Genomic DNA, 15,466 nt, shown 5'->3' on the forward strand with positions numbered 1-15,466 from the left:
TTAAAATTTTCTTACATGTTATGCTTTTCAATGCGAAATTCAATTTTATCCTGGTCAAGACTAAATAGTGTTCACTTTCAATTTCAAATCCTCTGTGCACTCTGGTGTCCTGCACCAGGGAAAAAACATCACTATCAACAATAACATAGTCGATGAGAATTTTCTTTACTTTTCTTATTCCTTGCCTTTTCTCTCCATGTGAATTTGTGCACATTTTATGTTGGAATATGGTGTTAGTAATAACCAGTCCATGTCAAGCCTTTGATGGCTTTGTTGACCATGAGCAAAAATCCAACAGGTATTTGTCATCATTATTAGCTTTGCTCTTTTCTCCAAATTTTCCCAAAATATTTTTGTATGTCTGACAATCATTTCCTACTCTGCTATTTAGATCCCCAACAAGGACCAACTTTTCCTTTTTCATGGTGTCAGTTGCTTTCTCTAAAGCATCAAAAAATTCCTCCACTTCTACCTTAGTAGAACCTTCTGTGGACCATGCTCACAAATAAGTCCCATTGTCCAATTCCCCGTTCTCATATTTGCCCACATCACCCTACTTGAGACTGCCTGCCATTAAAGATTAGCCTCATATATAGTGTTGAATACTATGGCTACTCCTTCTTTTCCTTGATTGCTATTGCCTGAATATATCATTTTGTATTTATTGCTCAGAAAGATCTCACCAGTTTTTGTCTTTTTTGTTTCAGTCACGCCTATTATGTCGATCTGGTACTTATCTAATTCTTCAGCTAGCTCCATTTCTTTGTCATTCAGACTTCTTATGTTGATAGTGCCAATCTTTAACTCTGGTGATGTTGAGTTGGGATGTGTTTTTAGATTTGTTTCAGTAGCTGACTTTTCACTGTTTTCCCTGGCGAAAATAACATGGGCCCTGTTTAGCCGGGTGACGCCCCAGCCGGCATGAAATTTTTTCATGTTGTACCATCATTTTGTATTTTGGTTTAAGCCAATGAGAATACAATTTAGTTTGCTAAAAACTAAATTGGCAGCTGATTCTCTTTCGTTCACTATCCAGGTAGATACCCAACAGGGTGCACCACGAGAAGGTGAGGATTGGACATTAGGTCAGAAGCTCTGATCGGTTCTCTGCATTCCTTTAAAGGCAATGTGGAGGTCTCCTCTCAGTTATATAGCTTTGACCCTTAAGCACCTCTATAATTAGGTATTTATTACTTTTTTATGGAGTCAGGTCATCAGTTGACCAAAGCAGATATGTGTTTGTATTCCTAATGATGTCCTTTATGTAAAGGTCAAAATCGAGTGTTATTGTATTCCAATTAATGTAAGTGCACATATTGTAGGACCACATTATTTTTATGCACTCATTGAACATATGCCCTTAATTGTGGAATCGCCATAGGATATTCTCTTTTGCTTTTTTACATGTTCATACTCTCCTGATTCTTCCTCTTACCTCACTTACACTTGTTTACCAGACACTTCTTAAGTCACTCTAGCTTTATCCTGCAAAAGATCTTTACAAGAACATTTCATTGTTTTAATAATGTTTCAACAATTATTCTGTTTTATCTTTGTTCCATCTTACACTTTAATCAGAATAGAAGCATCTGGTAAGTGGTATAGCAGAAAAGAGTAAGTGAGGTGAGAGGAAGAACCATGTGAGTATGAACAAGTAATAAAAAAGTAACAGTCATATTGTTTTAGTGATTCCATGATTAAGGGCATGTGCTCAATGAGACACACTCATTTCCATATTCTGCTTTGTTCTCTATAACACATGCATTTTTCATGTCTTTCACTAATATTCACTACACCATTATCTCACTTTTGTCAAAAACACTTCTGAAACTCACTTCCATAACATGTCCAACACACACACACACACACACACCATTTTCATCTTTTTCACTTATCAATGTGTTACAGCTATGGGCCCCCCCCCCCTTCCACACACACATGCTCTCTCACTCTCATCCCCTCACTTGCCAATTTTGACATGGAAAAATTTGATAAATGAGCCATAGATCCAGTGCCCCAACATACACACACACACACACACACACACACACAAACCATCTGTCTGGCTAAGATATGTTGATGATTTGGCCTTATGGTCCTGACATATTTGACTCATTACTCTGTCCAGACTAATGAGTCAAATATGTATTTAAGAATCCAGTTCATGATTAAAAGGAAACCGATAATTGCCTACCCTTTCTAGATACCTCGGTTTACATTTCAAATGATAACCTTTCCTTTACTGTATTCAGAAAACATACTCATACAGGCAGATACATACAAAGAGAAGCACCATTCACAGAGCCGTGAAGTAGAGATGCCTATCTCTTATGCTCTGCTGATGGAGTCACTATCTGGGTGCCCTGGTACTCGGTCCACACCCTAGTGCATCTGTAATCATCTTGAATAATAGAACTATGGAAAGCCTCCCTGCAGATGGATGAGGAGGAAGCTTCAAGCTTTGCTGACCGGATGAAACACAGTTGTGGAATCAACCAATGGAGAGATGGAATACTGAGCCCACCATCCTTCACAACGCCTAACAATGAAAAAACTAATTTATAATTTCAAATTTTTTTTTTTCCAACATAATCTTCCTTAAGACTAATACATTTATTCCAGCGGTTTTTTACTTGGCGAGTGGTGGATGAGTGGAATAAGCTGCCAGAGTCTGTTATGGGTGCCATGACCGTAAATGAGTTCAAGGCGAAGTATGATAGATTCTGTGTGAATAGTTGTTCTTGACGTGATGTGAGGGCCTCCCTCGATGAATCTAAGGACTCCTTGGAGTTGCCCATGCTACTACTACTACTAATAATAATAGAATGACTTGCAGTTTCACATGGATGCTTATGACAGATGTACCAACATAGAAAAAAAAATCTTGCCGATAGTGTTTCCATCTATCATTGAGATAGAGAACTTATCAGACTACCTTCGTAAATATGAATGCAAGAAACTTTCCAAAATTTGGGAAACAATTAATTCTCAGAGATCCCAATTTACATCTAGGCCTTCTACAAAACGCCCACAGATGACTACTGGCCTAGATAGGATTTAGTGGTAAATCCAAATTTCATTTAGGTGTGAGTAGTGAGATGAGTGCTAGTTTGTATTCTTTGAGAATTAATGTTTGTAGACTAGGATGTAAAGCCTAGTCTACCATTATTCTGTGTAAACTTGATTGCAAGTATCATATGATTCTTGTAAACATATGAGTAACTTGATGCAGTATCCTTAAGTTCTGATATACTTGTGAAATTATTGCCTGGCCAGGTTGGCTGAGTGGTTACTGTATCTGCTGTCCATACAACAGATAAGCTGCGGGTTCAAATTCGAGCTTAGGTGTGAGTGTTTGTTTTTATGTAGGAGAGCAGTTACAGTAACCAATATCCACTTATTGGATGCCTGAAATGGCTTGTAAAAAAAAAAAAAAAAAAAAAAAAAAAAAAAAAAAAAAAAAACTTGTTTTTTGTGTCTAGAGAAAAGTTTTGTGATTATGAGAAAATAAATAAAAATATTTTAAAAAAAAAGATTTCCTCTGTAGTACTGATTTACTATAATTTACATCCTTTAATACAACCTTTACTATAGTTTACAACCTTTTTTTTTTTAAATAAAAAAAAAAGAAAAAACGTAGAGCCCTGTGTTCTGGAAATTTAGATGAACATAGGAGTTGAAGATAGTAACCGAACATGTGTCAGAGACTGAATATAGAATCCAAAGTTCTCATATCTTAGCAGAGTGCAAAGTCTAGTTGCAGAAACATCCATGTAATTGTTGATATGTATGATTTGATCCTGGTCTGAGGTAGTTTGTGGGGGGGGGGGGGGCAAAACTTTTAGAGATTCATGATGGAAGTTAGAATTCAAGATATGTTCTCATGATACAGGAAGTAGACTTGTGATTTAAACAGATAAAGGTTGTCAGGTTGAAATGTTTAAGCTTAACCTATAAATTGTTGTGATGGAGGAGAAGAGCTTGTCACTTCCTCTCTTCCTACCCTTTCTGAGTTGTTTTGCAAATTTGTGTTGCTATTATGCAATGCTTAGTGAACAATTGAGAAAAATTGTACTTTTCCTAAAATTTCTACTAGATATTACACTTTCTTATGTAATATTCATTAAATCTAAAATAAATATTATACGAAACTTAGTATTTTAAAATTTACAGTAGCATTACTTATTTCTAGGTTGCCATTTTATATTTGAAAAGACAAATGAAGTTCATCGTTGCTCCTCCATTGAATCATACTACCAGTGTGGTCTTCAAGAGACAAAAGCTAACATGCTTCTTGAACTGTTTTGTCAGATTATTGCTGAACCATGTTTCAACATATTACGTACACAGGAACAGTTAGGTAAAAGCTTTCATTTGATATTATCATAACCTCACTGATAAACCTATTATGTTATTATTTTCAGCATTGTCTTTACCACAGTTGATAATTTTTTAATATTGTTTTAGTATCAAAGGCCATTTAATGTGGCCTTTGATACTGAAACAAGGATATCTGCATACATTGAACATGCACAACCATATTCATTGCATAATTACTCCTTTTTATGCATATAAATAGAAAAAAAATATTGAATGTAAACAAAAGTAGAAGGGAAGTTGGTGAAAATGAGTTCAACTAATGATAGTGCATGTAGTGAGAGAAAAGAGAGAGAGACAGTGAAATAAGAATGAATAGAAATGAAAGTGGTGTGAATTGAGTAAGAATGACTGAAGGATGATGTGCTGCAGACTGTCAGAACATCTAAGAAAGAAAGAAAGCAATATTTGGTCCTTTTCATTGAGAATAAATGCAAATGAAATAGCTAAGCAATTGGAAATGACTTATAATGAAAGCATGTGAAAATGGGTGGAAGATGCACGGCATTGTTGGTGGGGGATATTAAAACACCCTGCAATGGAGGTTGAAACTTATGTGATAGATGAGGAAGGAATTGGCATTGCTGATAAATGAATTCATTCATATAAAGAATGTAAATGGTGACCAGAGAACAAAACCTAATTCATGGAAGTGAAAGGGATTAAAAATGAAAATCGAATAGATAGTATGAATGGTAACAGTAGATGATTAAATTGGATGTAGTGTTAAAGATTTACAGGAATTCTCATGAGAATGTTGGCTGTGTTTGCCATGCATGAGGAACAATATCTTGAAGATGTATGCATATCAGACAGTGCAAAATAAATTAAATGTACAGAGGCAAATAATTTTAGAGGAAATTAAATGTTGCAGTAAATGTCTCTAGATTGTAAATAAAGTTCTTTGCTATGTGGGAAACTGCCAATCTGCTTTTTGGAGCTTCAAAAAGTTCTGCATTTTGTCTCTTGAGCAGGGTTTCTGAATTATCTAACACTTAGATCATCACACTGCTAAATACTGATGATCCATAGGCTAAAAGTTTTTTTTTTTAAGGGGTGGTTCAATAAAAGGAGATGAAGGATAGAATTTTAAATATTTTGTCAAACTGCAGAAGCAAAGAACTGAATGAAAAAGCCATGATTAACAGTTCAATAACTCAAATATGCAGAACAAGAAATATGGAATATGTGAATGCCTGAAGTGAGCTTGAACAGAGTCAGAAGCAGTTTACCCAAGATATGTTTACCCAAGATAAACATAAGCCTTGTTATAGTGAAATTGTATTAAAATGGGAGCCTAGGAGCATCCCCTAGGACATTATCTCAACAGAAGCAAAAGTGGCTGTCTTGTTCAGCGGATGGAATGAGACAGGAATTATGGACAGAAAGAAAGATGATTTAAATGGTAAAATGTGGTCTAGTAATGGAACAATTTGATATAAACATTTGGTACATACATCTAGAACTAGGAGAGTCAGATTGCCCTCTGTAAGCTGAATACAATCACTGAGGTTTTCTCTGATAAATCAGTAAAGTAAACAATACAGAGTTAGCTCTCTGTATTGTTTACTTATCTGTTTTCTTTTAAAATAAAAAAAAGTTGCCATTCTAAGGTAAGTTAAATGTTTCACCGGCATATTATATTAGCATGGTTATGCTACAAGAAACTGAAGAGGCAAGGGATCTTGGTGTTTTGGTGGATAAGAATTTAAAGTTCAAAGGTCAGATAGCAAAAGTTTCAAATACAACTCAGAGGATAATTGCTATGTTGAAGCGAACCTTGACATGTACGGATAAGAAAGTAATTTTGCCTCTTTATAAGGCTTTGATAAGACCACACTTGGATTACTGTGCACAGATTTGGTCTCCCAGGTTCCAAAGGGATAAAGAAGCTGTGGAAAGGGTGCAAAGAAGAGTTACAAAGATTATATCCGGATTATGGGATTTAGATTGCGAGTATGTGGATTGCAGACTGGTTAACAGGAGAGAGAGGGGTGATATGATAGAGGTCTATAAACTTTTCAATGGGTGTTATAACATTTCAACTGATGAAATTTTTCGTTATATGGAAAGTGGGGAGAGAACATGGGGGCATTCATGGAAGTTAAATTTATTTGCAGTCAAGAAAGGGGTAAGAGCTAGGTTTTTCTCCCAGAGAGCAGTGAGCGAGTGGAATAATTTGCTCTTACAGGTAGTGAGTGCATCTAGTGTGAATGAATTCAAGGGTAGGTATGATAGCTGGGTTGGGTAATTTACAGCCTCCCTCGATGAGTCCTTGACTCCCTGGAGATCTCAGATAATAATAATAATTACGAGATAGAATACTAAATAATGCAAAAGCAGAACTATTCTACAAGTTATCTAATTTTCTGCATGTGCAGCACTCTGTATTTTGACATTTGATATTTCATAGCATTTCAAATTTTTCATACACTGATAGAAACAGAATGGAGACAGTGAGATTGATAAATATCGGTGAACATGTTTGATTTTGAAGATAGTTAAAAAAACTCCTTATGTCTTACATTGGCATAATTACCTCTTCCTAGCAAGCAGAATCCACTTCAAATCTCGGCTTGCCCTTCAACAAAAATTATTTATCTTGTAGGATCAAGTGTGATATAGCAGTAAATGTTTATATGTAAATAACAGAAGTATTATAACTACAAGGGTGGACTCAAGTTCTCGGCCTCAACCATAGATGGCAACACTATCAGCAAGATTTTTTTTTCCCTATGTTGGTGCATCTGTTATAAGCATCCATGTGAAATTGCAAGTCATTCTATCAAGTAGTTTGTCTCATACAGCTGTCTGATGCAAAAGTGTTGTCTGTATCCCTTGAAATGGATAAAATTGAGTATTGCACATTTATAAAATTCGTTGTAAAAGAAGGTTTAATGCCAAAAGAAATTCATTCAAAGTTCACAAAAGTTTATGGGCACTCTAATCCTTCGTTTTTGACAATTAATAAATGGGCTGTCGAGTTTAAACATAGCCATACCAGCCTTAAAGGTGATCCACGTGAAGGATGTCCAAAAACTGTAACAACACCAGAAATCATTGATCAATTGCACGATATAGCATTGGATGACCAGCGAGTCAAAGTGCGTGAAACTGCTGAGACTATAGGCTTTTCAAAAGAACGTGTAGGCTATATTTTGCATGAAGAATTGCAAATGAAAAAGCTTTGTGCAAGATGGGTACTGTGCTTGCTCACAGTAGATCAAAAACTCACTCGCATGAAAATCTCTGAACAATGTTTGGAGCATTTTAACAAGAATAAAACTGATTTTGCATTGATGGATGAGATTGCACTATGGATGAGAATTGAATTCGCCATTACACTCCAGAATCCAAACAGCAGTCAAAACAGTGGACGTAAGTTGGTTTTTCAGCGCCAAAGAAGACAAAGTCGGTTCCATCAGCAGGGAAGGTCATGGCATCGGTGTTTTGGGATGCTAAAGGCATTTTGTTTATTAATTTTCTTGAAGAGGGTAAAAGAATAACCAGGAAATATTATTCCAATCTTTTAACCAGACTAGACAAAAAAAATCATCTTTCAACAGGACAATGCACCTGCCTACAAAGGTGTTTTGGCAATGGGAAAAGTAAGGGATCTGCACTATGAATTGTTGGAATATCCACCCTATTCCCCAGATTTGGCTCCTTCTGTCTCTTCCCAAAACTAAAACTCTTCCTCGCTGGTCAGCATTTTTCTTCAAATCAAGAGGTGATTGCAGCTGTAGAGGTGTATTTTGTAGATCTTACTGAGAATCACTACAGGAACAGGATAATGGCACTCGAGCATCACTGGAATAAATGTATTAATCTTAAGAGAGATTATGTTGAAAAATAAAAATAATTTTGAAATTATAAATTCGTTTTTTCATTGTTAGGCATTGTGAAGGATGGAGGGCTCGGTATTCCATCTCTTCACTGGTTGATTCCACAACTGCGTTTCATCCAGTTAGCAGAGCTTGAAGCTTCTTCCTCATCCATCGGCAGGGAGGTTTTCCATAGTTCTGTTATTCAAGATGATTACAGATGCACTAGGGATTGGACCCAGTACCTGTGCTTCCAGATAGTGACCGCATCAGCAGAGCATAAGAGATGGGTATCTTACCTCGTGGCTCTGTCAATGGTGCTTCTCTTTGTGAATCTTACGAGGTGACCCTTCAACATCAGTGGATTAGTAATGGTACCAGATTACTACCAAGATATGATTATGTAGAAATTATTAGGCTACAATTAATGCCCTTTCCACAAGGGCTCATACAGCTCGTTGGGGTAGAGCTGACATGAACTGTTGGGCTGGCTGCTTCTACTCTATCTCACATCTCTCAGTGTTGTTTTAGAACACATGGAATCCGTGTATAAAGACATGATGCTGTGGTCTCCATATTAAATAACTATTTAAGAAATAAAGTTAAGGAGACCATGATAGAACCTCACTTCCATACAGAGGTAGCATAAGGAAACCAGATTTCATAATAAAGAAAGAAAAAAGAAGTATGGGTTATTGATGGCCATGTATTGGGTACGGGGCACCCACTCACCTCTGGCCATCTTAACAATGTGCAATACTACAAGCAGAACCAAGACCTTCCACAGTTTGTGGTAACTCCTCACTTTACCAGTGCTACTATTTCCTTTTGCAGGGTTTGGTGCTTCGCTAGTTATAAAGACCACTCTTTATTAGGTCTGCCGTATGGAGACTTTAAAATTCTGTCTCTGCATGCTTTGCAGGGTGCACTGGTGGTTTGACATTGCCATCAGTGTATGACCACTAGGATACCTCTTGCCAGAATCAGGTGATCTCTTGTAAAGGCTTCAGCCTAGTAAGATTTGTAAGTGTACTGCAATCTTACTGTGAAATTTAACAAATAAATAATTCTGTGTGTAGCACTCTATATTGACATTTGATATGTCATAGGATTTGATATTTTTGATACATCAATAGAAATAGAATGGAGACAGTGAGATTTGTAAATGTCAGTGAACATATTTATATTTGTTTGATTTTGAAGATAGTTAAAAAAAAAAAAAAAAAAAACTTATATCTTACATTGGCATAATTACCTCTTCCTAAAAAGCAGAATATACTTCAAATCTGGCCTGCCCTTCGAAAAATATTTATCTAGCATGGATCAAGTGTGATATAGTGGGAAATGTTTATACATAAATACCAGAAGTATTATAAATAACAAAAGAGAATTTAAAATTCAGTCAGTGAGTGACATAGGATAGCATAGCCAGCAGTAGATTATGAAGATATAGGATTGTTAACAAAATTTTAGCAAAAAAAAAAAAAAAGATAATCATAATAGTTTTTAAGCTTTTGGTGAGAAATCTAGGTAAACATATTCAATTTAGTGGGACTAGGTTTCAGACACCCCTCCCATGAGCAAGGTGCATAATGCCATGTAATGAGTCACATGTTTGTAGCCAGTATAAATTGGAGGAATGTGATGCTTTCAAGTCAATGCAACTATTTTTAGGTAAAACTGCTGCAAGATGGAAGCTGAAGGAGTTTGAAAGAAGTGTTGTGATAAGATGCCATGTTGCAGGCCTATCTGTTTGGCAAATTGTTGATAAATTGACCATCCCAGCTCAACAGACAGTGATACCACATTCAGATGGATGTGCAGGGAGACGTGACCATAGGATATTATAAAGCAGTGTTTCTCGAACTTCAGATATCCGTGTACCCTTCTTAAATTTTCATTATTACCAAGTACCCCCTTACTAAAATAATAAATAAATAAAGTATATTTCATTGTAAATGTATATTTTATTTGAATTTATATATTCAAGTAAACAAAACAAAAAAAAAAAAAAACAAAAAAAAAAGATTTATTTTTAATAGAACAAAATTTGGAAAGGTTTCTCTTCATTTCCCGTCCATGAAAATCAACATTTCAATTAATTCATATCATACGAAGATTTTCATCTTCTTCCTAGTTGGTTCTCTAAAGATGTCAGACGACACACCCTTATCAATTTCATTTGATCCAGATGCAATATCAACGTTTTCTTGTTGCTAACAGCTACTTGTATTTGCTATATTGCTCTCTTTTGTGGGTTGTATAAATCCAATCTTTAACCAATGATCCATACTTAAGAATTTGAAAGCTAAAAAAATTACCGTATTTATTTGAATATAACTCTCACTTTTTTCCCTCAAAATTAAAGCAAAAATCGTGGTGCGAGATATATGCAGGGTTTTCAGAAAAAAACTGCAAATGGTGTGACTTACCAAGATGTTCCTACTCCCTATCTCTACTTTAGCCATCAAAAACAGTTTCCTTGTGTGCATTGTCAAAGTCATCACCATCATCAAATACCTGCCATGTACTCTCAAGGGGTGTACAGGATATGATAGTACTAAATGAGAAATTTACATCGTTACTAACTTCCTATCTACAATTTTCCTCCAGATCAGTCTGTTACTTGTCAAGACTCCAATATTATAATATTATCAGATCTTATATTTCTGTCGGCTAAGGCAGCGCTTCCCAAACTGTTGGCCGCGGCCCCTTTGGGGACCGTAGGTTTTGTTGAGGGGGGCCGTGAAATAATGAAAACAAATTTAAAATGTTTTAAGACTAAGTAGATTTTTTTATTTTAAAAGAAACGTCTTTAACTTTTATTATTTTTTTTGTTATTTTTTATATTTTAATGGAAAAATTCACACATTGGTGTTGGTTCACAAACTTTGCTTCCTGCGTATTTCGGAGCTTAATGAATATTAGTAAATAATGTTTATTCATATGTCTCATTTCAAAGCAGTGGTTAATTGTATTTACTTCGAATGCTCTCCAGGGAAGCTCCAAATCTTCCTGTCCCTTTCATCACGTATTCGTAATCAGGGACTGTTGATATTGACTTTATATACATATCAAAACTCGTTTTATATTATCACTGTCATCCGAGCTAGTTTTCTGTTACCAATAAAAGTTTCGCATATACTTCACACATGAAAAAAAGCTTAAACAATTTCATGTGGGGAGATAGTAACTCGCTTGCAGTGTTAAACAACACCCCTTCCTAACAGCCACTATACTGAAGAGGCAATAAAAACAAGTGCTTTTATTATGCCAGTGAATAACTTATGAGGAGTCTGTGTAATATATTTCTCAACAAATAGTGCCATTAGAGACAACTGGGATAAAAACACACTAATTAATGAATCACATGTCCCCTCATACAGAAACTATGCTGTATAGACTGAAACAAAACCATATGTTGCATGGGCAAACACAGTATCTAACTAAAAACTATTGTTATTAATTAGACATGTGTGAGTTCGATTTCCCAAGGCAGCAATAAAATTCGTAAAAGTGTTAAAACTAAGTAATATATATATATATATATATAATGAATGTTATGGCAGTTTCACATATGGAATTCGTTTGAAGAGAGTTAGCATTTCAACTCAATTGTCAGCTATGCTTTTATCTTTAGGTTGCGCGATCTTTTGTTAATACCGCACCAATCATCTGCACGTTTTAATAACCTGCTTTTGCTGTCTGTTTCGCGTTAGGCTTAATTACCGTAAAGGGAGAAAAGTCACAAAAGAGAAAAATGTTCCTGGTCCAGGGATTCCCTTATTCAGGTAATATTCACTAATTTAATGTTATCAGTCTGTGGGGTGCCAGTATCGGTAAGTGGTGATATTATTTGATCTATTCTACGTTAAAAATTTTAACCCTGAGATGGATAAGTGGCTGATAAAAAAATAAAAAAAATTCCCGCGAACAATCAGGAGAAGCAGAAACAGACTCAAAAAAAGGACAGTATTTCATATTTTACCAGAACAGCCCGCATCGTCTTCAGAACCAAACGGTAAGAGGCAAAAAATGTAATATATGCATTTGATTTTTGCAATATTCACTGTGTATGTTTTGTATCGAATATAAATACAATAAATATAATAATATATCTCTCTATTACGGTTTTGTTTCGAGGGGGGGCGTGAAATATTTTAATTTTTGCAAAGGGGACCCTGACATCCAGAAGTTTGGGAAGCACTGGTCTAAGGCACTTTGAACCGTATCAATCCACCTATATCTTGGTCTTCCTCTGGGTCGTTTTCCTGCCAACCTGGCAGAGAACACTTGTTTTGCCAATCCTTCCTCACCCATTCTGTTTAAATGACCATACCACCTGAGATTAGCTCTGCTAACGCATTCCTGGATGCTGACAATGGCAAGTTCTTTCCTAATATCCTCGTTTTTAATATGATATTGCCATTGATGCCATCTCTACACGACTCTAATCTTTCTCAGGATTCTCATATCTGTGGTCTCTAGTATTTGATCAAGTGTTTTACTTCTGACCCAGCTCTCAGATCCATAAGTTAAAACTGGTTTGAACACTGTCTTGTATACAACTAATTTAGTGTTCCGTTAGAGAATACAGAGACGAATGTAAGAAAGCTAAACGTGTAAAACTAGCTAAACAAAAGTCATGGGAAGACTTTGGTAAGAACATAGAAAAATAAATATCAAGAAGGTGGTAAGATATTCTGGAGATTGTTGAAGAAGCTCGGAAATGGAGGAAAGAGCGCTGTGAAAGAATTAGAGATGATAAAGGTGAAATGAAAACTGGTGAAAAAGATATTCTTGATATTGAGTAATTACTTCAAAAAATTGCTAAATGAAACAAGCAGTGATAGAACAGTAGTAAAAAAATAACTGAACATATTCCATAATTGAAGTAGAAAAAGCCATCAAAAGCCTGAAATGTAGACAGGCAGCAGGAATAAATGATATTCAACCAGAAATGCTCGAGTATGGAGGTATAAAAGTTTTTTTTTTTATGTTGATCCAATACATCAACATAAAATTGTAGATCAACCTATAGTACATTAGTACCGTTTATAGGTTGGGAAAGAAGGTACTTGTTCACATTAGATTCGAATGGTTGTAGCTTGATGTTCCCTAGGGAATACAAGCTACAACCATTCAAATTCAAATGAAGGAGGAGGAGAAAAAACTTGTTCTGTGGGTTTCAAGGTGCACTGTGTAGGGATGTTGAGCAGCAGCTGCACATGTTCCAATGGGCTTGGTACTGTTAGATCCTAAATGAAGGAATCTTGGAAAGAAATCATTCATTTAGGGTCTAACATATAAAAAAATTGCAAAAATAGAGAAATACCTGCACATCAGTTGTAATTAAATGTGAAACTTCCTCACTTTATGTAAAAATTTGTATTCTTTAAGCACCTTATATTTAAGCTATTGTGATTAATTTGAGATTTCATTTTGTTTGTCTTGAAAAGAGGGATAATGTGAATTAAATTTAAGCCTCACTTTAGCTATGTGAAATCTATTGTGAGTCATCATAAAGCTGTTAAGTATTAATTCCTGGAAGGCCTAAAGCTACACGCGTACAGCATAACACTGGCGGGTATAGCTTATTCGTAAAATCACGTAACCATGTATTCCATGAATCCGAGTATATCAGCATCATAGAAACGAAGGATAAGCCAAAGGGTGAAATTAGTAAGGATCGTGTGCAAAAAGGGGCTGAAAAAGAGGGTGCTCTATAGGAGTATAAAAGGGGTTGAGCCTGGAACACAGGGCATTCTCTTGATCTCTTGGTCTCTTGTCGTATCGTTTTCCTGTTGGGTGGTTCGGAAGTTGGCGGGCAGTTTCGTGTGTGTGTGGGGGGGGTGAAGTCTGTGATGTCGGGCAGCGAGCGTTCGTAAAGAAATGAAGCTGGATTCTATGCAAAGCTGAAGGTAAAAATTCCAGTCCTAGCAGAATCAAGCCGTCGCTGAAAAGCCCCATTGAGTTGTTCCTGAAACGCAAGGATTTTGAGTCCATTTCCATCAGAAAGAATGAAGATAGCGTAACCCCTACGTTGCCGTATAGACAGCCAAAATAGATGAGAAATATCCAGACAAACATGTGGTGCAGAACGACGCGGAAAAAGTCGGTAAGGTGTAATTGCTCTAATTTTGTGTGAATGTTCATTAGAAGAAAGAAGATTGTTTACGATTGTGAAATTTAGAACTTTATTCTAAGGAACTCTGCGAACAGTCTCTAATAAGAAGGTTAACCTCGTTTATGAGTAAGAAGAATTGTTTAGAAGCGATCTTTTTGTAATTTTGTATGTAATAGGATTAACTTGATGCGATAAGAAAAGTAGAATTTAGTATCTTAGTAACATTTGAATGGTTGTTAGTTTTGTTCTTACAAGTAATACTACTGAAAGGAATATGCTTAACTTAACATTGTTTACTTTATATCCCAATGTGTAATTACTGTGTTTAGCTTGCCTTATAAGTTTTAATTAGTTCGAATGTGTTAATCTCTTAGTTAGAGTTTTATTTAGTATTGAGCATAATTGAGTGTATGAATTTTGCATTGTGTTTTAGATGTTCCGATAAACATGTCATATTTACCTGAACCTGAGTCATGCCTGATTACGATTCCAAATTACTACTTATAAAAATAGAACCTATTTTGGCAGGAAGGATTTAGAGAGTGAATATAAAATATATATAGGGGTGCTTAAGGGTCAAAGCTGTATAACTGAGAGGAGACCTCCACATAGCCTTTAAAGGAATGCGGAGAACCGACCAGGGCTTCTGACCTAATGTCCAATCCTCACCTTCTCGTGGTGCACCCTGTTGGGTATCTACTTTGATACTGAACGAACGAGGATGGACTGGCGATTTGGGATTTAGCCAACCAAATTGTATTCTTATTGGTTAAACCAAAATAAAAAATGATGGTACAACATGACAAAATTTCATGCCGGCTGGGGCGTCGCCCGGTTAAACAAGGCCCCCGTTGTTTTCGCCAGGGAACCAGGGCGAACAGCGAAAAGTCAGCTACTGGAACAAATCTGAAAACAAACCCCAACTCAACATCACCAGAGTTAAAGATCGGTACTATCAACGTAAGAAGCCTGAATGGCAAAGAAATGGAACTAGCTGAGGAATTAGATAAGTACCAGATCGACATAATAGGGGTGACTGAAACAAAAAAGACCAAAACTGGTGAGATCTTTCTGAGCAATAAATACAAAATGTTATATTCAGGCAATGACAATCAAGGAAAAGAAGGAGTAGCCATAG

At 36.0% G+C, this 15,466-nt stretch overlaps 1 protein-coding gene across 1 annotated transcript in view; it reads left to right on the forward strand.

The window, feature by feature from the left end:
* Ide (Insulin degrading metalloproteinase) overlaps window positions 1–15,466 on the forward strand; it is a 599,910-nt gene that overhangs the window by 466,987 nt on the left and 117,457 nt on the right. Inside the window, exon 23 of the mRNA XM_090392302.1 lies at window positions 4,193–4,360. Within this exon, the coding sequence (XP_090248428.1) occupies window positions 4,193–4,360 (168 nt within the window). The remainder of the gene's footprint in view (window positions 1–4,192; window positions 4,361–15,466) is intronic.

The sequence above is a fragment of the Typopeltis vanoorti genome, chromosome 5 (genome assembly GCF_054136105.1).
Source record: "Typopeltis vanoorti isolate ZY-2024b chromosome 5, IOZ_Tvanoo_1.0, whole genome shotgun sequence".
In the NCBI taxonomy this organism is placed as follows: Eukaryota; Metazoa; Arthropoda; class Arachnida; order Uropygi; family Thelyphonidae; genus Typopeltis; species Typopeltis vanoorti.